The sequence below is a fragment of the Rhinatrema bivittatum genome, chromosome 18, assembly GCF_901001135.1.
Source record: "Rhinatrema bivittatum chromosome 18, aRhiBiv1.1, whole genome shotgun sequence".
NCBI lineage: Eukaryota > Metazoa > Chordata > Amphibia > Gymnophiona > Rhinatrematidae > Rhinatrema > Rhinatrema bivittatum.
This window is the reverse complement of record NC_042632.1, coordinates 12,065,737-12,091,589: the sequence shown is the minus strand read 5'-3', so window position 1 is coordinate 12,091,589 and position 25,853 is coordinate 12,065,737. Positions and strand designations below refer to the sequence as shown.

General features: G+C 47.5%; 1 protein-coding gene across 1 annotated transcript in view; it reads right to left on the bottom strand.

Moving 5' to 3' along the window:
- NPM1 (nucleophosmin 1) overlaps positions 1-25,175 on the bottom strand; it is an 83,770-nt gene extending 58,595 nt beyond the window's left edge. Inside the window, exons 1-4 of the mRNA XM_029583629.1 lie at positions 25,025-25,175; positions 21,897-21,979; positions 14,693-14,812; positions 6,787-6,880 (exon numbers count right to left, since the gene is read on the bottom strand). Of these exons, the coding sequence (XP_029439489.1) occupies positions 6,787-6,880; positions 14,693-14,812; positions 21,897-21,979; positions 25,025-25,085 (358 nt within the window). The 5' untranslated portion in view covers positions 25,086-25,175. The remainder of the gene's footprint in view (positions 1-6,786; positions 6,881-14,692; positions 14,813-21,896; positions 21,980-25,024) is intronic.
- Between the last annotated feature and the right edge of the window lie 678 nt (positions 25,176-25,853).

The following is a 25,853-nucleotide window of genomic DNA, read 5'->3' as shown; positions in this document are numbered from 1 at the left end:
AGTGGCAGTGTTGCCACACAGAGGGACTGGTGTTTAATTCCTGCGTCGGGTATAAATCAGATACAGGAAGTAAACCTAAAGCATTCTTTTCTGTGAACAAGAGGTCATGGTATAAGTTTCAGGGAAAGAGTCAGGAGTAACATAAGGTAGAATAGTGGGAACTCTGCAACCACCAGGCAAAGAATTCTCTAAGAAAAAAGGAAAAACTCTGAGGAAAAGTGGTGAAACAAGAGAACGCAACCACTGGGCTCCACAGAAAAAAAAACCTAAAGAAACCCCATGTGGCATAATGCATGCTTGGGAATGTTCATTAAAACTTGGTCAATGTTCTAGAAACTAACAAGTTTTCTGTGCTGGGCTTCATCAAATGTCAATGCGTGAGGACTGTCATCCTGCTTATCCTGTAAGCAAGGCATCTACCCTAGGGGCCCAGTAATGTGCTCTTGGCCATCAAGCTAGGAGATAAAGCTTTCTAATCACTTCTCATTTTCAGACCATCAGGGACTTCCCACTCTACATTAATTACGTAGCAGATAAGCCCTGTGCAAAGGAAAGGATTTTGGATGTTACCTGCAGCTCTTCAGAATGGGATTCCCATCTAATTTGGAATTCCTGATCTGCTGATCATAAGTCATAAGGGATTTTAGCACTTAGGATATGAGACTCACTTTTAAACAGCTGGAAGACAAGAGGACTACCTGCTGAGAGAATTTCCCCTTCCTCCTCTGACTACCTTCATCCCAAGGTGGACTGGCTAGAAGTAATTATCTCCTAGATATTCTATGAAAAGCTCTCTCTACCAGAGCAATGTCTTCATTGGGCAGGTGGGCCTCTGATTCCCCAAGGAAAGCAGAGTTTGGGACACTGCTTGAGAATCAGCTATCTTGTGTCCCCCTGCCGCAGCAGGCTGAGCTCTGATGCCCACGCAGTCTCCTGCACCAGAAAACATTTTACTTGGGTTTAATATACCACCTGAGGCTACTTGAGTACTCTCACACCTTGGGCTCTACTGGTTCTTCAAGAACAGTCAGCCTAAGTTCTCCAAACACTGCACAGCAAAATATGTCTGTACCTGCTGGAACAAAAACTGGAAAGGTTTGCTGCTAAACAAGATCATGTACTTGAGTAACAGACAGCTTGTAGTTCTGTCTACACCTGCTGGCAGGAAGCATGGACTGGTATGGTAGTAAAAGATACATGTATTGGTGAATAGCTCCCTTCAAAAAAGTGAGAGCTGCAGCAACACAGTGCACAGTTTGATAGATTCCACAGTTAAGTAAAACCAAGCATCCAATGTCTTCAACTGAAAAACCAGTGTGGTACTTATAAAATCACAATCAATAATCCAAAGCCTAAATTAAAATTAAAGTATACATAGAATCCCAAAACTGAAAAACCCAACAGCTATGGTAAATATATTTCTTCGTGTTTAAAAATATAAAGCCTACTTAAATGGTTTCTTAATCCCTTACCCCTTGTGCCTAATTGAAGACCACAAAAATTATGCTGCACAATATCAAGCAACAGATCTGTAAAAGCTGACAGGCAAAAGGACACTGACTCGAGACTAAAAACGGGAAGAAGTATGCTTTTATATTTTTGTAGCCATAACAGTAATTACCTCTGATATTGCTGAAAACCATGTTGGCCCTTTTATTTTTAACTCAATGTGGGCTTTAAAAATACAGTAAATCAAAGAGCTTGATTAATGTCCTACAGAATAGATAAAGTTGACAAAATTCATTTTAAAACTTAGCCCTCTAAGATATCATTGTGCTGCCTTTATAAAGATTTCCTAATCTTATGGTAAATTTTGAGAAACGTAACTGAGCATTAACTTACAGTAAAACTACAGCTTCATTGATACATACAGTAAAAATGAATCTGAACGAACTTGTTAGAATGCATATATACCCATGTAGACATGTTCATGCAATACATTTGGGTTTTTGAGGCAGCTATGTTTAATGTGTGAAGTCAGTCAATAGATTTATATTGCCTCAAGGATACTCTCTAATTAGACCAGTTCATTTTGCAGTCCAATTTTGGGTCAATTTTCCAAGCCAGTTCTAATTTATATAACCTTGGGTCGAACTGGTGTTCAAAGTTGTAAACGAAAAACCACTTGCACTCAACTTGCACCCAGCCCTCCTCCACCTCGTGGCTGTTGACCCCTCCCCCAGCTGGAAGACTGCCCTGCTTCTAACGAATGTGCTTTTAAATCTCCGTACAGGTACTTGCCTTTCTTTTCTCTGCTCTGCAAGCCAGGATCCAGGGCTTGGATTGAGCTGTTTCCTGCACCCAGCCCTCCATTGGACCCTCTCCTCCTCCTCCACCTCGTGGCTGTTGACCCCTCCCCCAGCTGGAAGACTGCCCAGCTTCTAACGAATGTGCTTTTAAATCTCCGTACAGGTACTTGCCTTTCTTTTCTCTGCTCTGCAAGCCAGGATCCAGGGCTTGGATTGAGCTGTTTCCTGCACCCAGCCCTCCATTGGACCCTCTCCTCCTCCTCGTGGCTGTTGACCCCTCCCCCAGCTGGAAGACTGCCCTGCTTCTAACGAATGTGCTTTTAAATCTCCGTACAGGTACTTGCCTTTCTTTTCTCTGCTCTGCAAGCCAGGATCCAGGGCTTGGATTGAGCTGTTTCCTGCACCCAGCCCTCCATTGGACCCTCTCCTCCTCCTCCACCTCGTGGCTGTTGACCCCTCCCCCAGCTGGAAGACTGCCCTGCTTCTAACGAATGTGCTTTTAAATCTCCGTACAGGTACTTGCCTTTCTTTTCTCTGCTCTGCAAGCCAGGATCCAGGGCTTGGATTGAGCTGTTTCCTGCACCCAGCCCTCCATTGGACCCTCTCCTCCTCCTCCACCTCGTGGCTGTTGACCCCTCCCCCAGCTGGAAGACTGCCCTGCTTCTAACGACTCCGCTTTTAAATCTCTGTGCTGGATGCTAAGACCCATATTGATGACATCACTTTTGAGCGACACAAAAAAGAGTCATCTATAAAAATCTAACCTGGTCAAGCGTCACGCGCCGAAGGAGTGCGACAAAGGGGCCTGCCCCTTTGAGCGCCCCTTCGGGCAGCCCCTTCGGACTGCCCTGAAGGACCCTGGAAGACCCTAAAGTACTACACGGACCTCCTTCTCACCCAGCAGTCCCTTTTGACCCTGAAGTATCGCCGCTCACTTGCCAGCCTCTCAGCCAAGACCCATCCAGCTCCAGGACCTCCGAGTGAGTGGGCACCTCCTCAAAGTGCCTATCCCACCTCTCACAGGTGCTCATGAGCCTGCCTCCCAGCCACTGGACTACTCCCCCTAACACCTTAAATTGCTCTATTCTGTTATTTGTGCATGTTATCTAAGCTGTATAACCTGCATTGTCTGACCTGCATTGTATAACCTGCATGGTACACTATTTACACCTCTTACCCTACCTAATCAGCTTTGTGCCCTTTCCTCAGTGCCCTTCTCTCAGTTTAACTCCTTGATACCTTAATCCCCGCCTTGTACTACCCTATATCCTCTCAGTTTCCTTTTTACCTACCCCCTCTCCCTCCCTCCTCCTTTGCCTACCCACCCACTATGACCACACAACACATCAACCGCATCCACCTCCCCCACAACAGACACCCCCATTCCCATCCCCCCCGTCCCCCCCCCCCCCCTACAAATCCCTCCTCCCTATCCTCACTACCCCCCTCAACCAATTCCTTGGACTCACTACCCTCTCCATCATTCTGTTCAACGCCCAATCACTCTCCAAAAAAACCCCCATCCTAAATGACCTCCTCACTGACACCAAGCCAGACATCTGTGCCATCACGGAAACCTGGCTCAAAGAAACAGACATTGTCCTCCTGAACCAGCTACCTACACAATCCTACGAATTCCTATCCATTCCAAGACCCAAGAAAAGAGGAGGTGGCATCCTCCTAGCCTTCAAGAAACACCTTAATCTCAAACTCTCCCACACCACATCACCCTCCAAGCTAGAAATTGGCCTCTTCAAAGCCCCCTCACTGCAAATCTGTCTCATTTATGCCCCTCCTGGATCCATCGAACGGGACCCCTCCCCCTTAATTGAATTCTTATCTGCCAACATAAACATTGAAATCCCTTCCATCATACTAGGAGACTTCAACCTCCATGTCGATGCCACCCCCCTTACCCCTTCTTGTGAGGCATTCCTTACTGCACTCCAAGCTCTAGGCCTTAGACAAATTGTTGCCTCCCCCACGCACCAAGCTGGTCACTCCCTTGACCTTATATTCATCAACCACTGCTTCCTACCATCCCACCCCCCCACCTGCTCCCCTGTACCTTGGTCAGACCACTTCCTCATAAAAGCCCTCCTCCCCCTTAACTTCCCTACTACCCCCACTCCCTCAAACAACACCACCTTCACCTTCAGGAAACCCTGCTCTGGAGATGAACTGGCTCTTGCCATTTCCAACACATCCACTAGCCTTGACTGCTCCAGTCCAGAGACTGCCATCAAATCCTGGCTCAGCATGACTCTTGAAATTGCTGACAAACTATGCCCCATCTCCAGACGTAACATTACCCAACCCACAAAAAATCATCAACCCTGGTACACGACTGAACTAAGATCCCTAAAGAATACCCTCAGGCAGCGTGAGAGAAACTGGCGTAAAGCCCCCTCACCCCAACTCGCCTCAAGTTTCAAAACTACCCTTCACCAATATAGAATAACCACCCTCAAAACAAAAAGAGACTACTTTTCAGCTAAGATCCACCAATACATGTACAACCCGAAAGCCCTTTTCAATTATGTTGCCAACCTCACCAAATCCTCTCAGCCCACTATCCCTGAGAATGATGCCTCCACTAAGAGCGAAGAAATCGCCCAGTATTTCCTCACAAAAATCACCAACATCCTCCGCAGATTTCAACACCCTTCTCCATCCACCTCCCCTTCCCCCTCCCTCCAACCTTCCCCCACTTCACCCACCCTCCAAACCCTTGACCTGACTTCCGCTAAGAAGTGGAATCTATTCTCAGAAAACTTAAACCAGCTTCCCACCCTTCAGACACCATTCCCACAAAATCCCTCCTCTCCATCCCGAACACTATATCCAAACCCATCGCAGACATCATAAACTCCTCCCTCTCTTCAGGCTCTGTCCCAGATGCTCTTAAACAAGCTATTGTCAAGCCCCTCCTAAAAAAACCAACACTAGACCCTAAAGACCCCGCTAACTTCCGCCCTATCTCTAACCTGCCCTTCCTATCCAAAATTATGGAAAAGATTGTAAACATCCAACTTACAGAATATCTAGAAAGCAACAACATTCTGCATCCAGCCCAATACGGCTTCCGTAAATACCTCAATACAGAAACCCTCCTGCTCTCCCTCACGGACCACTTACTCATAGGCATGGACCGAGGCAACTGTTACCTCCTCGCCCTACTCGACATCTCAGCTGCCTTTGATACCATCAACCATAACCTCCTCATCAACCGGCTATCCGAAATAGGCATCTCAGGCCTAGCCCTACTATGGTTTAAATCCTACTTATCTAACAGAAAGTTCTCCGTCAAGATAGGAAACGCCAACTCCACACTCTATCCCTTGTCTCAAGGTGTCCCACAAGGCTCCTCCCTCTCCTCCACCCTTTTCAACATTTATCTCACACCTCTATGTCAGCTCCTCACAGACCTCGGCCTCAAATTCTACCTCTATGCAGATGACGTTCAAATCGTCATTCCCATTCACAACTCTCTCTCAGATGCCCTTGCCTTCTGGAACACATGTCTTGCCAACATCAATGACTTCCTCACCAACATCCACCTCGCTCTAAACTCCTCCAAAACAGAGCTGCTCCTTATCTCTCCTCACCTCCCTCCCAAACCACCGATCTCCAACGATCCAGCTTTCAACATCATAACACCCCAACCCACAGTAAGAGACCTTGGGGTTATCATAGATCAACAACTCAATCTCAAAAAACAGATCAACTCCATCCTCAAAGAAGGTTTCTTCAAGCTTCACATCCTGAAGAAACTCAGACCCCTCCTCCACTATCATGACTTCCGCACCGTCGTCCAAGCCACCCTTTCCTCAAAGCTGGACTACTGTAATGCCCTCTTCCTTGGCCTACCCTCCTCCACCACCAAACCCTTACAAATGCTCCAGAATGCCATCGCCAGGGTCATCACCAACTCAAGGAAAGCTGATCACATTACCCCAATACTCAAAGAACTCCACTGGCTCCCCATCGCATCCCGAATTCTCTTCAAAATTCTAACCATAGTGCACAAGTCCATCCACTCGCACAATTCCAATTGGTTGGATGAACCCTTTCGTCCTATACGCACTGAACGACCCACTCGCACTGTCAACAAAGGCACCCTCTCCATTCCCCCTTTGAAAAAAGCCCACCTCTCCTCTACTAGGGACCGTGCACTATCCATTGCAGGCCCTAAACAATGGAACACCCTCCCTACCACTCTCAGGCTAGAGCCATGTTACGCCAAGTTCAGAAAAAAACTTAAAACATGGCTCTTCCGACAAGCCTACCCTGATTAAGTACACCGACTTCGGCAAGTATCTTGCCTACGCCTTGTATATTCCTGTAAATAGTCCGTTGCAGTTTTTATTTATTGCTTTAATTCCTCCACCTCCTGCTCTTTGTATACTCCTCCTTGTTCGCCCTCCCTGTTCATTGTAATTTCTACCTTTAAAGTTACATTGTAAACCGGTATGATGTATGCATACTAATACCGGTATATAAAAGTTTTTAAATAAATAAATAAATAAATATTTACCTACTAAATGTTGTCCACTTATAAACACAGGTCCTGAACCAGATTTTAACCGCAAAACTACTGGTGGGGTAATCTCAAAGCCACCTAAGGAAACCTGAAATAAAAAAACATGGATACTTAAGTGAATCACAGAATATAGTCTGCATACTATGAAGACAATTCTTCCCTTATGCAGAAAGCCAGGTTTTTGAAAAAGGAATAGCAAGCACAGGTGGAAACTTAACTGCATTGGCTAAAGGCGGCAAGACCCATAATTCTGCAGACAACTCCCTATGCAGTGGAATGCTCTTCAACAGGACACTGCCACTGAAACTGCCAGTGAGAAGGAAGCTCTCTCCTATAATTATAGGCTAAGAAATGAACACAGCACTAGTAGAACATTAGTATGTCTATAAAGCTTTAAGGCATTTCAACTTCCCTGTTAATTTCCATTCCTTTAGTCTTGCCAGATCAGTAAACAAATGGCCCCAAATGGAGAAATTACTTACCTGATAATTTTGTTTTCCTTAGTGTAGACAGATGGGCTCAGGACCAATGGGTATTGTGCTCTTCTGCTAGCAGATGAGAGACTGAGTCAGATTTCAATGCTGACGTCACTCTAGATATAACCCTGCAGTAACCTCAGCTCTTCAGTATTCTCTTCGAAAAGACATTGTAGATATATCTTTGCTTAAATAAAGGAAAATTAGTTTCTTACCTGATAATTTTCGTTCCTGTAGTACCCGGATCAGTCCAGACACCTGGGTTTTGCCTCCGCACCAGCAGATGGAGACAGAGCAAGATTTGATGGGCTCGGCCACATATAGCAGGGTGCCACCCACAGCCTCTCAGTCTTACGTAATGTCAAAGCAGAATGGAACAACCAAACTACCTATGTTTCGCCTAAACAAGGCCCAGTCCAAACTCCCAACTGGAACAGAACTCACAGAGCCAAAGGAGTGAACGATAATATAACTAATATCAAGAAAATTGAATCCACAAGCGGACTCTCGTTACTTCAGAGGACACAGACATGGGCGGGTCTCTGGACTGATCAGTGGTACTACAGGAACGAAAATTATCAGGTAAGAAACTAATTTTCCTTTCCCTGTACGTACCCAGATCAGTCCAGACACCTGGGATGTACCAGAGCCAACTTACTGAGGGTGGGAACCAGAGAGTCCCGCTTGGAGCACTCCCTCACCAAAAACACCCGAAGACGAGGCTTGGACATCCAAGCGGTAATGTCTTGCAAAAGAATGCAACAACTTCCAAGTAGCCGCCCTGCAAATTTCCTGAGGCGACACCTGAGAAGATTCCGCCCAAGAAGCGGCCTGAGACCGCGTAGAATGAGCCTGAAGGCCCACGGGAACAGGTTTCCCCCGCAGCAAGTATGCAGATCCAATGGCCTCCTTGAGCCAGCAAGCGATCGTGGTTTTCGAAGCCGCACCTCCCCTCTTTGGACCATTACACAAGACAAAGATGGTCAGAGACACGGAAGGAATTTGTAACCTCAAGATATCTGAGCAGGACCCTGTGAACATCCAGCTTCCGTAAATCTCTCGCCCTAGGATCTGCCCGCTCTCCCTCTGGAAAGGAGGGAAGCTCAATCGACTGATTCAAGTGGAAAGACACCACCTTAGGCAGAAAGGAAGGAACTGTCCTCAAGGATACCCCTGAATCCGAGATTCGCAAAAACAGCTCCCTGCACGTCAGAGCCTGCAATTCAGATACTGACCTAGCCGAAATAATCGTGACAAGGAACACCACTTTTAGCGCAAGATCCTTCAGCGTCGCCCGCTTGATAGGCTCAAAAGGCGGCGAACATAAGGCCGAAAGCACCCACTTAAGGTTCCAGGATGGGCAAGGATGGCGCAATGGAGGACGTAAATGCTTAGCCCCCGAAGAAAATGCACTACATCTGGGTGTAAAGCCAAAGACACCCTGTGCACCTTACCTCGGAGACAACCAAGAGCCACCACCTGGACCCGAAGGGTACTACAAGAGAGACCTTGCCTGGAGAAAAGGTAGGACATCGGACACTGAAGCCGTCGTGGGATCCATTCCGCGATCCCTACACCAGTCTTCAAACACAGTCCAGACCCAAACGTAGGCTAAGGACATAGACTGTTTCCTAGACCTCAACAACGTGGCTACCACCGCATCAAAATACCCTTTATTCTTCAAGCGTTGCCTTTCAAAAGCCAGGCCGCGAGACAGAAGTGATCCGCTTCCTCCAAACAGACGGGGCCTTGATGAAGAGCTGTGGACTCCCGAAAGCGAAGGGGCGGCTCGACCGCCAAGTGGAGGAGGTCCGCGAACCACGGACGCCGCGGCCACTCCGGCGCCACCAGAATCACATCCGGATGAAGTTCTATGCGCCGAAGCACCTTGCCCATCAGGGACCAGGGAGGGAACATGTACAGTAACACGTTTGTGGGCCAGGGAAGCGCTAGCACATCGACCCCTTCGGCCCCTCTCTCTCTGCGCCAGCTGTACAATCGTGGAGCCTTTGCGTTCTGGAAGGTGGCCATCAGGTCCATGTGTGGTGTGTCCCACCTTTCGCAGATGAGTTGAAACGCTTCCTCCGCTAGCTCCCATTCTCAGGGATCTAGATGGTGCAGACTGAAAAAGTCTGCCTGAACGTTGTCTACCCCAGCAATGTGAGACGCCGCAATGTTGCTGAGATTCCGCTCCCCCCAGCTCATCAAATGTCGCGCCTCCATCACCACTAGCCAACTCCTTGTCCCGCCCTGGGGATTGATGTATGTCACTGAAGCTGCATTGTCCGACAATACTCTGACCGCCTTCCCCCGAAGAAGTGGGAGGAAGGATTGCAGAGCCAGAGCCACTGCCTGGTCTCCAAGCAATTGGACCACTGAGATTGTGCCCTTGACCACTGTCCTGCACCGATCGTCCAAGATACACCGCTCCCCATCCAGAGAGACTGGCGTCCGTGGTGACTACCGTCCAGTCGGGCATGACCAGGGACACTCCACCCATCAGATGATCCGATACCAGCCACCAGTGGAGACTGGCTCTCGCCTGGTCCGTGAGCGGTAGATGAAATTGTTCTGACACCGGCTTCCAGCGGGACAGCAATGCTGTTTGCAAAGGACGCAGATGAGCGAAGGCCCAGGGAACCAAAGCTAGCGTGGACGCCATGGAACCCAAGACCTTCAGGTAATCTCGTACCTGAGGCATCTGTAGGGACAATAGGTGCCTCACATGACTGTAGCTTGACCACTCATTCCTTGGTGAGAAATACCTTGCCCTGCCTCGTGTCGAACAGTGCTCCCAGAAACTCCAGGGACTGAGTAGGAGTCAAATTACTCTTGGCAAGGTTGACCATCCATCCGAGAGAGCGCAAGAGTTGAAGGATCCTGGTGACCGCCATCTGACACTGCAGCTCGGACTTCGCCCGCATCAGCCAATCGTCCAAGTAGGGATGCACCAGGAAACCCTCTCTCCGGAGCTGTGTCGCCACCACCACCACCTTAGTGAATGTGCGAGGAGCGGTAGCGAAGCCTAAAGGGAGAGCTTGGAATTGATAGTGCCTGCCCAGAATGCAGAACCTGAGAAACCTCTGGTAAAACGGTTGAATGCCTATATGGAGATATGCTTCCGTGAGATCCAGAGAGGCCAGGAATTCGCCTGGCCGAACTAAGGCGACAACTAAGGCAACAGTTACTTAGGCACCTTACACGTACCTTCAGCCAAGTCCTCACTCATGAAACGTGCATTCTCGACTGCCAGCCCCTTCCATTGGAATGCCCTCCCCACGGACATTCGTCTTGAAACCTGTACTCGAACATTCAAAAAGAAACTCAAAACCTAGCTCTTTACAAAAGCCTTCACTTAAAGTTTTCGCTCAGAGCCACGTCCCAGAACTAGACTCATTCATGCTTTTCATAATCACTTTAACCAGATGTCTGATGCTACAACTCTTAATTGTATTTCTTAGTCTCATATTCCCAATCGTTAAATTTACAGCATGCTACACCAATACCTTTTTAAGTCAGATGTAACCTCAGCCTTGAAGTATACAAACCTTGAAGATGTAACCGTTAGTTCTTGTAGATTTAAACCTTATTCTGAAGATGTAAACTTAGATTTTGAAGACTGTAATCTGTAAGCATTTGTATTTATTGTAAGAATTTGTATTTTTATTTACTTTTTACATTGATCTGTTACCACTTGGTCCTGTTCTCTCCTTTACCTCAAGTTCTAAGTTCCTACAAAGTTAGCCTTGTTATTTTATACCCACTTGTTTGATGTAATTTTCCAATATTGGTTCTGTGTAAACCGATGTACTAGTACATGAACTTCGGTATACAAAAGCCTTTAAATAAATAAATTGACCGAATCATCTCCATTTTGAAGCGCGGTATCCGAAGACACCTGTTGACCTTCTTCAAGTCTAATATTGGCTTGAATGTCACCTCCTTTTCGGGGACTATGAAGTATCGGCCTTTGCGTTGTTGCTCGGGAGGCACGGGGATTATCGCTCCCAAGTCCTGCAGGCGCTGTAGGGTTCCCTGCACAGCCACTCGCTTCTCCCGGTATTCGCAAGGTGAGACGAGGAACTTGTCTGCAGGAATCTGTACAAAATCTAAAGCGTAACCTTGACTTATCACGGTGAGGACCCACTGGTCCGACGTTATTTTGGTCCATTCCTCGACAAATAGCGCCAGTCTGGCTCCGTTTGGCACCAGGTGAGGAACCTGCAGAGAGGAATGGACCGGACGATTTTCATTGGGAAGTCTTAGCCCCCGTTCCCAATGGAGGGCCACTTTGTTTCCCAAATCTTCTGCCACGAAAGGACTGAGGCCAAGACGGCTGCCGGGACGAGCTTGTACGGTAAGACGGCCCTGAAGACCTCGCTGGACGAGACTTCCTGTTTCCCCGGAACAGGGTCCTATTGGAAAAGGAATTCCAAGGCCGAGGCCTGTCCTCAGGCAGTTTATAAGCCTTGTTTTCTCCGAGGGATTGCATCAGATCATCCAACTGCTTGCCAAACAACTTTCCCTTGAACGGAAGGGAGCCAAGGTGAGCCTTGGAAGAACCATCCGCCGCCCAATTCTGAAGCCAAAGGAGACGGTGCGCGGAAACAGAGACCATGGATCTGGCCGACGTGCGCAAAAGGTCATACAGCGCATCCGCGCTGTAAGCGATCACCACCTCCAAACGATTCGCTTGAGCAGCTTCTTCTTCTGAGAGATCGGCATTGGCCTGGAGTTGCTGAGCCCAGCGCAGGCCCGCCCGTAAGGCAAAATTACTACATATCGCTGCGCGAACGCAGTGATATATAGAGACCTCAAAGACCTTCTTAAGCTGAAGCTCCAGTTTCCTATCCTGTACGTCCTTAAGGGCTGTAGCCCCCGTGACTGGAATCATCGACTTCTTAGTCACGGCTGACACTGCTGCATCCACTCTAGGTAGTCTGAGAAACACCAAAGCATCCTCTGGGAGAGGATATAGCTTGTCCATGGCCTTACTAACCTTCAGACCCAAATCCGGAGTGTCCCCTTCCCAGAATAGGAGGTCAGTCACCGAAAGGTGGAATGGGAAAGCCACCAGACCTGAGGCCCAACAAAACCGGATCCATTTTGGCTCCCAGCCGGGACTCTACCGGCAGAGCATCTAAGCCGAGCTCCTGAAGAATGGCCGGGATGAGTGGTGCCAGCTCATCCTTCTTAAAAAAGCCATACTACCTTCGGGTCGTCACCTTCCACTGCTGGAGTTCCTTTGACGTTACCAGGCTGAGCCGCCCCCCCCCCCCCCCAGGGGCCTTACCAGCGGATCCAGCACGGAGACCAGAGGAAGTCCTAAAACCCCTAACTGCCTCTGTTTCAGAAGGTAAAAAACTTCCATTTTTTAAACTTACCAGACCTCAGCACTTAGTGGCTGAGTACAGAAACTGTCTCTGGGTGCAGGGCATCTGCTGTCACCACCACGCTCAGCCTCCTGCATCTGCAGCCTTTAAGCTGTATAATCAGCTAAGCCCATGCCGGAAAACCCAGCTACAGGACCAAGGCACACATCTAAGGGATCACAGGAATTCTCAGCTGAGGGAGGGGATCACTTGATATTACACAAGAGAGCAGGACTTTTCTTTATTCAATTTAAAGCTCTCCTTCCAAAATCTTAAGCAATCCCCATAGGGAGTTGCACGTCCACTATCTGCTGGAGTCTGAGAATAACTGGCAAGGCTGGAGTCACTGCAGTGCTATATACTGTGATGTCTGCTTGCTCCAACTCCATCTGCTGGCAGGGGAGCATGACCCACTGATCCTGAGTCCATCTGTCTACATGCTAGGAAATGTTTGCTATACATAAAATTATTTATGCACACAATGCTGTTTCACCAGGCATTCAATGAAGGCAACAGTACTTGAGTATTACAAATCCATCCTGAAAAAGACTATGAGTAAGAATGTCTGCTGAATGTCCCACACTATGTGTTTGTATGTTTAGGACTAATTAAAAAATGTATAAGAAGTTACATTTTATCAGTATTGTTTTAATGTTTGTGATAACATTATGTGTTTTAATTTTTGTTATATGTATGATGTAAACAGATATGATGGCCATGCTAAATACCGGTATAGAAATTGTAATAAATAAAATACATACAGAAAGCTTGGGCACACTAATTTTTTATACACATTGTAGGATTAATACTTTTTTCCAACTCTTGATGCATTAACTATGCACTTGCAGACAGATGCAATCTCAGCACACATTGAGCGCCCACTCCCTTAACATGCACCGATCCACCTCTCCAGGGTACCCAATTGCAAAATGCAAATAAGCTGCCACGGTAAAAAGGCGGCGCTAGGGGAAACTGCGCCCTCACCCCCCCCCTCCCCCCCCCAAGCACCTCAGACAGTGGGCGCCCAAGAGAGGTGGCTGTCAGCAGATTAGGAAAAGAGACTCAATTTTAGAGCATCTGTTTTCCTAACCTGACCACAGCACACTTTTTGGGGGACATTTAGTTCCTCCAACTTAATATCACCATGATATTAAGTCGAAGTACAGAAAAGCAGTTTTCTGCCTTTCTGTACACCTTTTGGGCTCCTCCAAAATTAACATCTGCTCCATAGCAGGCATTAATTTTGGTGAGTAAAAATGTGTGCCTTGGGCGAACATTTTTATTTTTGCATGGGGGAATAGATAATAGCCTCATCAACATGCATTTGCATGTGATGAGCACCATTACAGACATGTGTTTTGGACGTGCTAACCCCCGTTTTCCATCAGAGTTTATGGACATGTCCAAACTGCAGGTTAAATCGTGCACTGCAGCCAGCACACAGTACAGTATCAGCCTGTTAGTGCATTAGGAGTTAAAGTTAAAAGGTATGTGCTGAATTTCAGCAAACAATTAACGCATAGCTTGTTACATCTGCTCCACTGTTCCTACCAGGGTCACAAAATATACTAAAAACCTACTCTGTCAAATTTAATTTCCACTACACACAAATGTATGGAGTAGTAGCTTCATTAGAATAGCAGGCTACAAGCTCCACTGATGCTCCTTGTATCTTTGGGCAAGTCACTTCATGCTCCATTGCTTCAAATGCAAAGTTAAGATTGTAAGCTCTCTGGACAGGGAAATAGCTACAGTACCCAAAAGTGATCCACTCTGAAATGCCTGAAAGGCAAAACATGAATCAAATAAAATGTATAAAAGCATGTTATGTTCAAGTGTGAGCTAATATGCACAAAAGCTTTAAAACAGCTGAGAAATACTCCCATGGTTCTGTTAGCTTAGGGAAGGAAAAGATGCCACTTTGAACTGTCTAGACTGACCATTATTCATTTCCATGACAGAAATGTGAAGCTTCTGGGGTAGGTTCTCAAGATCAGAACCTTTTTTGCTCCTTTACATCTACCAAAGTCTATAGTCTGGAAATACCCATACCGTTGGCTGCACTGATGCTTTCAGAGATGCAAGCGTGACTTTGATGACTTTTCCTTCATAATTGAGACCTTCAGCTTCCACAACATGCAGATCATCTTTGGCCCCAACTCCTAAACTGACCTGTGAGTAAAGAAAAAATATTACACTGGGAAAGCTGATCCGGGTATGTACAGGGAAAGAAAAAATATTACCCTGGGAAAGCCATCAATATCTAAACATTCTAATATCATAAGCCTAGGTGCATGCACACAAAACATGCCTAGGTGAGAGGTGGGCAAATTACAGCTTGGGCCACATGCAGCCCATGGCTGCAAGTGTGAACCTTGCCATAGCTACAGCGTACCAAAGATGTTGTCATTGGCTCATTGGATTCCACACTCCCCCATTCCTCTTTGTACTCAGCTCCCCAATGTGGTCTTAAGGCCCCAAAGTTTGCACAAACCCGATTTTAAAAAAAAAAATGTGATAGCACTTTAGAATACCAATACAAGCATATAACAGCCATGTACCAAGACCTTAATATAATACTAGCAGAATGGGCTCCAACATGTGAGAATAATAAAGATCCATTTTCAGCAATACAAATCAGTTCACGACAGTTCATATCTAACGTAGGATTATGAAAAATGACAGAGTCCCACTGCATCAGATGAACATTTGTAAATACATCTTGTTTCCTTATGTTTGTCACCTATTTACCTACACCATATACTTTATCTTTTAAAGTACAAAGGAAAATTGGTACTTACCTGCTAATTTCCGTTCCTGTAATACCACAGATCAGTCCAGACAAGTGGTTTTATTCATCCCTACCAGCAGATGGAGGTAGAGAATAAAACTCTGGGCACTGCCACATTCGAGAGTGCCACCTGCAGTCCCTCAGTACTGACCTGTACTCAAGCCAAGATAAGAAAACTATTTAAAAGGGCAACTCCCAAAATGGATACCCCTGACCAACTGGAAACCAATGCAACAAAACCGTAATTGAGAAAAATGTCAGCCAAAAATGGCAACTCTGCATCGCAAACAAAAAACTACAGCAGTCTTTCGGCAAAAGATTCATAGAGCGGGTCTCTGGACTGATCTGTTGTATTACAGGAACAAATATTAGCAGGTAAGTACCAATTTTCCTTTCCTGAGCATACCCAGATCGGTCCAGACAAGTGGGATGTACCAAAACCCTCCTACACCAGGAGGGAACACGAAAGACCCACTCACAGAACACTCTCCCCAAAGGGGACAGCCTCCGAATCACGCAAATCCAAATGATAATGTTTGGTGAAAGTGTGTAATGAAGACCACACCGCGGCTCTACATATTCTCCTGGGACACTGACACTCAGCCCAAGACGTCGCCTGAGCCCACGTCAAATGTGCCCAAAGAACCCCCGGAACTGGTCTTCCCTTGGAGACATAAGCCGCCATCATCTCTTTTATCCACCGAGATAAAGAGGATTTTGAAGCCTTCTCTCCCTTCTTTGCACCCCCGAAGAGGACTAACAATGATCACAGTGCCGGAACTCATTAGTGAGTTTCAAGTAGCGCAATATCACCCGTCTTACATCTAAGAGATGGAGATCCCGACCTATCGAGGGATCCCGACACCAAACCGGAAATCCCGGCAACTCCACAGTTTGGTTCACATGAAAACTGGACACCACTCTGGGAAGGAACAAAGGCACCGTTCGTAAAGACACCTTGTCCAATGAAATCTGCAGAAATGGATCCCAACAAGAAAGCGCCTGCAACTCTGATATCCTCCTAGCTGAACAGATAGCGACCAAAAAGAACATCTTCAGAGTGAGGCTTTTCACCGACATGCGACTCAAAGGCTCGAAGGGCTCCTCGCAAAGGACCTTCAACACGAAACAGATTCCACTCCGGACAAATATTCTGCAGAGGGGGACGGAGATGCTTAACTCCACGCAAAAAATGCACCACATCCGGATGGGCAGTCAACAGTTTTCCCTGTACTCTCCCTCAGACAACCTAAGGCTGAGACCTGGACTCGAAGAAAACTATGGGCCAACCCCTTGGTTAAGCTCTCCTGCAAAAAAAGACAAAATATGAGAGACTGAAAACCTAAAAGGGTCCAACCCCTGTTGTCCACACCAGATCTCAAAAACCTTCCATACTCTGAAATAAGCCAATGAGGTAGAAGGACGACATGCTTGAAGAAGCGTAGTGTAGCTATTACCGGATCGGAGTAACTTCTCACACGCAACCGCCTCTTCTCAAAAGCCAGGCCACGAGACAAAAGTGATCCTCCCGATCCGAAAATATGGGACCCTGACGTAACAGATTCGGCAAGTGGGACAGTCGAACCGGTCTGTCCACAAACCGAAGGAGGTCTGCGAACCAAGGACGAGGAGGCGATTCCGGAGCCACTACTACGACCGACCCCCAATAACTTTCTATCCCTCTGAGTACCCTTGCTATAAGAGGCCACGGAGGAAAAACGTACAGGAGAATTCCGATCGGCCACGGGCATACCAGAGCATCGATCCCTACTGCCCCGGATTCCCTTCAACGGCTGAAGAACCTTTGCGTCTTGGCCTTGAGACTTGTTGCCATCAGATTGAACTGAGGAGTCCCCCATCGATCCCAGAGAAGATTCCAGGCTTCCGGAGATAGTTCTCACTCCCCCGGATCTAACTGCTGCCGGCTGAGATAATCCACTTGGACGTTGTCGACTCCTGCTACATGGGAGGCAGCGATCCCCTTAAACAACAGTCGAGCCTCCTGCACTACCGCCGGACTCTTGGTTCCCCTCTGGCGGTTGATGTAAGCCACAATGATCGAGTTGTCCAAAAAAACTCATATCATCCAACTGCGAACCCAGGGTAGAAACTCCAGAGCCCTGCGCACCACTCATCTCCAGTCGATTGATGGACCACTCCTGTTCCGTCGTCGACCAAAGTCCCTGCGCCGACTTGACCAGGCACACTGCTCCCCATCCGTGAAGACTGGCATCCGTGGTGACCACCACCCAATCCGGGACTTCAAGAGGCATTCCCTTCTCCAGATTTCTCCGCGTCAACCAGGCCAGAATCCGTCAGAGGAAGGGGTAAAAGTATTGCTGCGATCGAGGATTCCAGCGCGACAGCAACGCCCTCTGAAGGGACCTCAAAATGAGCAAACGCCCACGGCACCAGTTCCAACGTGGATGCCATCGAGCCGAGGACCTGCAAATAGTTCCCAAACCTTCGGCTGCAGTAGACGAAGAAGCCGAGCTATCTGCCCCTGGATTTTGTTCAACCTGTTGTCTATAAGGAACACCCTGCCCAGCAAGGTGTCGAAATGGGCTCCCAAGTACTCGAGGATACGAGATGGCAGCAGATGACTTCTGCACGTTGATGATCCAGCCCAGAGATTCCAGGAGAGACCTCACGCAGTCCACAGACTGCACACACTCTTCCAGTGACTTCCCCCGAATCAGCCAGTCATCCAGGTACGGGTGCAGTCCCTCCTGTCGCAGGGCCGAAGCCACCATCACCTTTGTGAAGGTACGCGGAGCAGTGGCCAGATCGAAGCGAAACGCTTGAAACTGATAATGTTGCCCCAACACCATGACCCTGAGGAACTTCTGTTCTTGCCGGATGGGGATATAAAGATAAGCTTTGGTGAGATCCAGAGATGCCAAAAACGCTCCGCTCCTTACCACCGCAATTACAGTACATAACGTCTTCATCCGCAATTACAGTACATAACGCAGTACATAACGCAATTACAGTACATAACGCAATTACAGTACATAACATCTTCATTCAAAGCCTGGTTGTCCTTTTTGAGATCCAGGATAGGCTGGAAAATTCTCTCCTTTTTTGGCATTACAAAATAGAAGGAATATCTGCCTTGCCCCCGTTCGGCCACGGGCACCGGCAGCACAGCCTGTAGACTTAATGGCTGAAGTGTTTCCTGGACCGCTGCCCGCTTGTTTCAGGAAAGACAGCACAACTCCAGAAAGGCCAGCCTGAGAGGACGACCAAATTCTAAGGCGTAACCTTCTCTCACTACGCTTAATACCCACTGGTCGGATGTTATTTTGGTCCACTCCCCGTAAAATCGGGCTAGCCTGCCCCCGATTACCAGAGCCAAAGAGTGGACCTGCCGGATCTCATGCCTCTAGATGACCTGCCCCTCCCTCGAAAGGACTGCTGTCTATGCGAAGCCTGTTTTGGAGCCAAGGTCCCTGAGGATCTGGTCAGACGAAAACACCTTGAGTCTCGAAAATGAGGCTGTGAGGAGAAAGACTTCCTGATTGACTTCCGATCCTCCGGCAGTCTATTTCCTTTTGTCTCCACTAGCGACTTCATCAGGCGATCCAGATCCTCACCAAACAAAAGCTTTCCCTGAAAAGGCAAATTAAAAATTTGTGATTTCGACGAAAGATCAGCCGACCAATTTCGCAACCACAAGTGATGCCGGGCTGCCACCACCTAGACCATACCATGAGCAGTGGCCCGTACCAGGTCATATAAGGCAATAGCGCCATACACAACCCCCGCCTCCAGTCAAGCCGCCTGGACTGGGGACAGGATCACAGAGGCAGTCTGTTCCTGTGGCTTCTGGATCCAACACAAACAGGCCCGTTGCATGAGGCTGACAGACCGCCGCTCGCAGGCCTAACCCCAGAAACTCAAAGGCCGGCTTGAGGTGCACCTCCAGCTTCCGATCCTGAACATCCTTCAGGGTGGAAGCTCCAGCCACCGGGATGGTAGTCTTCTTGGTGACCGCTGAAACCGCCACATCCACTTTCGGAAGCTTAAGAACATCCAAATGCTCCTGCATAAGCGGATAAAGCTTTGTCATGACCCCACCGACTCGCAATCCAGTCAGGGGAATCCCACTCCCGGTCAAACAACTTCTAATTTTCTTAGGAATTTGAAAGGCACGGGGGGGGGGGGGGGGGTTCCTAATGCCATCTACCACCGGATTAACCCTTTCTGCATCCAAATCCTCTAGCATCAGCTTGACCCCCAACTCCTTTAACATCTGGGGGATAAGCAAACGCAGCTCCTCCCTTCTAAGAAGACTGATCACTCGCGGATCATCGCCTTCTGCCTCCGCAGGCTCCGCTCCCAGCTCCGTTTTCACATCTAGTGGGATCCAGAGGTTGATCCCTTATCTGGTCCTTATCAGGGTCGGCCTCCAAATAGATGTCTACTTCCTCTTGAGACTCGCCTGACTCCTCCGAAGCAGACTCCACACGCGCCGGCCGGCCCTCTTGGGAGACAATGAACAGTCCCGCGCACCCCTTGGCTGAAGCTTTCTTCCGCTACGCAGAGTCCATTGGGCTAATCTGCAAACCACACTTTCCCTCCTGCTCAGCCAGAAAGGCTTCGTGCATGAGAAACACAAATTTAGGTGAACCCCCCCCCCCCCCCCCCCCCGGGGTCCCGAAGGGTGCTTGGGGCTGCTAGGACCTGCCCCATTCTGATCCTCTGGCCTCTGCTGGGACTTTGAAACAGGAAGAGATAGCAGGGGCCCCCCGAACCCTCGAGGCGGCACCCCCCGCTCTGTCTCTGCTTCAGCAGCCATAGAAGAAAATTATTCCTTACCTGCTAATTTTCGTTCCTGTAGTACCAAGGATCAGTCTTGCGCTGCTCTGGGGGTTTTAACATTTTAGCTGACACCCCTTACCCCCCCCCCCTTCTGCACATGCTGCACATAGGAAGAGCTCATTAAGAGGAGCCACCCGACTCCCACAAGCTCAGCAAACCTCCCTGAGCTGTTTCTCTGCCAGACCCCAATCCCTTCTGCTGTTCTTTTTTCACTTTATTTTTAACACACAATTACCAGCAATGCCACGGCAAAAAAAACGCAGCAACGCAGCCGGGATCGCAAGGGGGGGGGCCACCACACGGCCACGGGAGGCACAAGACACGACAGAGGGTGCCTATCTCAAAGAAAAAGTTTCCCACCGGCCGAAAATCACGCACTGAAAACGGCAGGGCAAAGAGCTCCAAAACGGAGGTACTGGTTCCCATCCGGGCCCTGACCCCGCCAATCCCACTCCGGCCGATGACAAGCAGGCCCGCCGCTGACGCTTGAGCTGCCTCTGCTGCAACATAGCTACTTTACTTTTTTATTTTTTATACTCAGAGCCTTAAAGCACCCTGTTACCATAAAAAGGAGCTAATAAAAAATTAGGGTACTTCCCTTTTGTAGCTGGCGGAGGGGCTTCGGGAGACTCCAAGGGAACCAGACCACGTTAATCGGGTCCCAGGGTTGCAGGCTGAACAGGCCAGGGTTCACCCGGCTCCACCCGAGGGATGGCCCTCGCACAGGAACATGTCACCTCAGGAAGCAAATTTTCTTCAACAAACCCACAGGCCAATAGTGCATCTAGTGGCGGGTTAACAGTGCGCTCCGGAGCGCACTGTTAACCCGCCACTAGATGCGCGTTTTCCCTTAACCCTTATTCAGTAAGGGGCCGAAAACGCGCATCCAACCCACCGAACCTAATAGCGCCCTCAAATTGTAAATGGCCCTATTAGGTATTCCCGCGCGATTCAGAAAACAAAATGTGCAGCCAAGCCGCACATTTTGCTTTCAGAAATTAGCGCCTACCCAAAGGTAGGCGCTAATTTCTTCGGGCACCGGGAAAGTGCACAGAAAAGCAGTAAATTGCTTTTCTGTGCAACCTCCGACTTAATATGGCGATATTAAGTCTGAGGTCCCGAAGGGTAAAAGAAGTAAATTTAAAAAAATGGGCCGGCGGCTGTCTGGTAGAAAACCGGTCGCTCAATTTTGCCGGCGTCCAGTTTCTGAGCCCATGGCTGTCAGCGGGCTTGAGAACAGACACCGGCAAAATTAAGCGTCGGCTGTCAAACCCGCTGACAGCCATCGCTCCGGGCCAAAAGGAGGCGCTAGGGACACGCTAGTGTCCCTAGCTCCTCCTTTTGCCTGTTTCTACCTTCGGGCCTCATTTAAATACTGAATCGCCCGCTCTCCTGCGGACTTTACTGAATCGGCCCACCAGTCAGTCAGGACTGCAGGAATAGCAACTCTACCATCTTTTGGAGGTAGAGAAATACTGAGGGACTGGCAGGTGGCACTCAAATATGTGGCATTGCCCGAAGTTTTGTTCTCCCCCTCCATCTGCTGGAAGGGATGAATAAAACCATTTGTCTGGACTGATCTGGGTATGTTCAGGAAAGAATGTTAGTGCACTGCCACACTTTATACTGTGCTCAACTTACTGTCCTTAGAGATAACTGATGCTCATTCTCATCATCTTCCATGGTAAACCGATACTCCTTTTTGTCTGCTTTCAGTTCACAGCCTAATAGAGGTACACACAGAAGAAAATTGTAATTCAGCAAAATCTGTTCATATGTTTTCGTTTTTACAGCAACAAACTTATGCTTTCCAGTTAATCAACTGGACAATTCATTTGCTACCATCAATATTCCAGTCTTATTTACTTGGACATCTATATAACGTAAGTAATGAAAAGAACAATACCCCCACCATATCTCAGCTCCAAAGTTGCCAGATTAGGCTATTTCATGCCCAATTGGGTTACTTTTTTCTTGTGTGAGAAAGTTATATATGCAGGTTGGGCTAGTTTTAGGCTAAGTCTTCAACTCAGTCATGCACACTAGTGTTCCCGACTGGTGCCTTGTTTTTCTTCACCATGGCCTGCATCCTGCAAAATGTGATGAGCAAGAGGAGCAGCCAGAGACAGTTGGAGTGTGCAAAAGGAGTCGCTGATAGAAACATGCCGCCACCAACACCACGCTCCCAGCTTATTACTGAGATGAGCACCATCCCACCTGCACAGCCCAGTCTTCCTGTCTTGGGCTTGTTACAAAGTAGGGTGCAAAGGTGCAGTGCTGCACAGCCCCCCACTGCATACACAGAGCTCCACTGCTGTTAGCCCACTGAAGTGGCAAATCCACCCTCCCCCCCCCTCCCACAGCCTGCTCTTTCCATCCCTTAGCCCTAAACTTGCCAAAGTTGCTCAACCTGCCCCTTTGTGCCTAACCTCCTCCTAAACCCTTCTGCTGCCTGGGAACTGGAGAACAGCAGAAGGAAGTGAAGACTTTTTGCCTGGTAACTAAGGGTTAACCTGCTACAGGACAGTAAAGAGTAGCACTGTGGGACAAGAAGAGAAAAAATGGTGAGAGTGGAAAGGGGGGAGGACAAGGAAAGATGGGTTGAGGAAAGGGACATGGAAAGAAAAGAGTAGAAAGGATAGGTGCAGAAAGAGGTGAGGGTGGAGTGAATGGGTGAGAGGTAGAGTAGAAAAGGGTGAGGGAGGAAGTTCTTGGGCACTTGCAGGGGGGGGGAGGGGAGAATTGGAATAGGATATCAGTAGAATTAAGTGTTGCATTTTGCATCTATCAGGGAAATTTTCAAACTGATCATCTAAGTGCAAAGTCCCTGGGTACTTTTTACCTATGGACTTTACACCAATTTACAAATGGGAAATCCTTCCCTTTTGAAAGTTTCCTAAATATGAGTACATAAGTTTACACCTATTTCGGTAGATTTCCACGTAAAATTATGCATGTACCTTTGAAAATGTAAATGCCCCAAACACCCAGAAATGCCTCCACACTACAAATAAAATTATTTGCCACGCCATGTATAATTATATACAGGGCATATATAGGGCTGGCAATTTTCAAAAGCCATTTAGTTTCATTGTAAACGATAGCAGGAAAAAGACTATCCTACCCATCTAGTTAAACAGTTATTCTGTCCACCCTAAGGATACATCATAGCTGCTAGCCACAGACTGAAATCACCTTATCCAAGGCAATCTTGTTTTCCAACTTCCTATATCCACTTGGCTCACCCTCCCCCCTCCTGAAATTAGCCTTTTAATGCTTTGACAAAACACTCTGTAATCTATATAGTTATATTTACATTTTCAAAGGTACATGCATAATTTTACGTGGAAATCTACCGAAATAGGTGTAACATCTGGCTTCCTAGGTTCTCTGCAAAGCATGCCAGAGGACTTCAGCAATATAGGACTTCTAGTTGGAGACTGTCAGACAAACCCAGATGCTAGCTTCGAATCCGACAGTATTATCTATTTATTATTTATTTATAATTTTTTATAGACCATCATTGGGAATATATCATAACGGTTTATATAATGAAATGGAATACAACAGTTAAAAGAAATATAAAAAATACAATAACCTAAATAGTTACTGCCCAGATCCCTCCTGTAGTCTGCCAGGCAAACTGCTATGTGAGCACCTGGATTGTTAGGATTTCTAGAAATTATGTACAGAAATGGTTGAAGATTGCCCTGCTAATATACACAGTTGCATAGCTTTAGCAGTTTCTGTTTGCTAAAGCCACTCATTTGGTTAGTATGCTTTTGTGCCTATTTGCTGGAATTCCTTGCCCACTGCGATCAGAGAGATATAGTACTTTAGAAAGCACCTCAAAACTTTACTTTTCCAAGAAGTTTAATTAGTTTTAATTTTAACTAAGTTCAACTGTAATTTTATATTTGTTATAATTTGTATTTTAAGATTGTATTGAAAGCTTGTACTCCACTTAGTACTATTATGACATAGGTAAATATTTTAATAAGGAATTTTCTATTACAAAAGTTCAAACTCTTCAATTTTGCTTGATGCAGTTTGGATAGGTTACCACATTGCAGATATAGTAAAAAAAAAAACCAATTAAATAAAATTATTGAAAATACCATTCATATTGGTCTTTATGATTTTTTATTAAACCAATTTCTAACTCACACAATCCTAAAGTCTCGGCAGGGAACAAAAACCATACACAATCGCACAAATTACGACAAAGAAAACAAAATATAAATCTAAAAACGATAAATGAAATAGAACAGCTAACATTTGTATTAAATGTAAATAAAAAGCAAACAAAGAAAAATAGTCAAAAAACAAAGACTCTGAGGATTAGATTACTTTGGGGCTTGGACCACACCCCCACCAATTACTTGAACTACTTTTGGATACAGTTAGTCTTACTTTGGGCTACAAATCCCATTTAAAATCTGGCAACAATACCCGCATGTGAATTTAAGGGAGCACGGAGGCTCCGGCTACAGGCCGTACAATTTTTCTACTCAGCTTTTTTTTTTTTGTTTGTTTGTTTAATTTGTTCTCATAACTTTCTCGGTATAGGCCCCCGGAAAACGATGGGCTCCCCCCTCTCCTCCCCTGATCGCCACGGCCTGCAACGCATGCAGCCCGGACCGAGGTCGCGCTGGCAGCGGAGGGCTGGAGACACGCGGCGGAAAGCGTGAGAACCCCCCGTTCTTCATCCACGCCGCCACGAGACTAAAGGCGGCTCCTGGAGAGACCCCGTGCCTCGCCCTCCTTACCAAAGAGAAAGTTCTGCGGTCGCAGCGGCGCCATGCTCTCCACATCCATGCTGTCCTCCATTACTGGGCCTGGGTCCGCAGGGTACACGTCTCACGGCGGGAAAGCAGCGCTGAAAGAGCACGCGCAGCCGCATCCGTCTCCTTTTATAGACTCGCGTGTCTCGCGAGAACAGGTGCCCGCGCGAGCGCTCGGTTCAATTACAGGCCGATACAATACACGGGCTTATGTTATACCGTAAACTGGCTGCAACGCACGGTTAACACGCGATTGGACGCCTGTTTTGGATGTGCTTCATAACCCCCCCCCCCCCCCCCGATGTATCCAAAACGCGCGTAGGTAATAGTGCTCATCACATGTAAATGTATGTTAATGAGGCTGTTATCGATTCCTGCCCCCCCCCCCCCTATGCAAAAAAAAAAAAAAAAGATGTGTGCCGGAGGAGCCCCAAAAGTGTACAGAAAGAAAATACTGCTTTTCTGTACTTCCCCCGACTTAATATGGTGGCGATATTAAGTCAGAGGAAATAAAAAGTTAGAAACGTCCAAAAAAAAAAATTAGAAAAAAAAAAAAGTGTGCTGGCAGTCAGGTTAGGAAAAAGGACGCTCTAAAATTGAGCATTCGTTTTCCTAAGTGGCTCTTCCAGGCGCCTGCTGCTGAGGAGGTGCTAGGGTCGCGTAATTTCCCCTAGCACCTTCTTTTTTACTATCAGGCTGATACAGTAAAGTCCGCTGGGCCTAATCGCGCGCACCGGCAAGTGGCCGGTGCGCGCGATTCAGTATTTAAATTAGGCCCAGCGGTAAAAACGGGCAAAAGGAGGGGCGGCTGTCA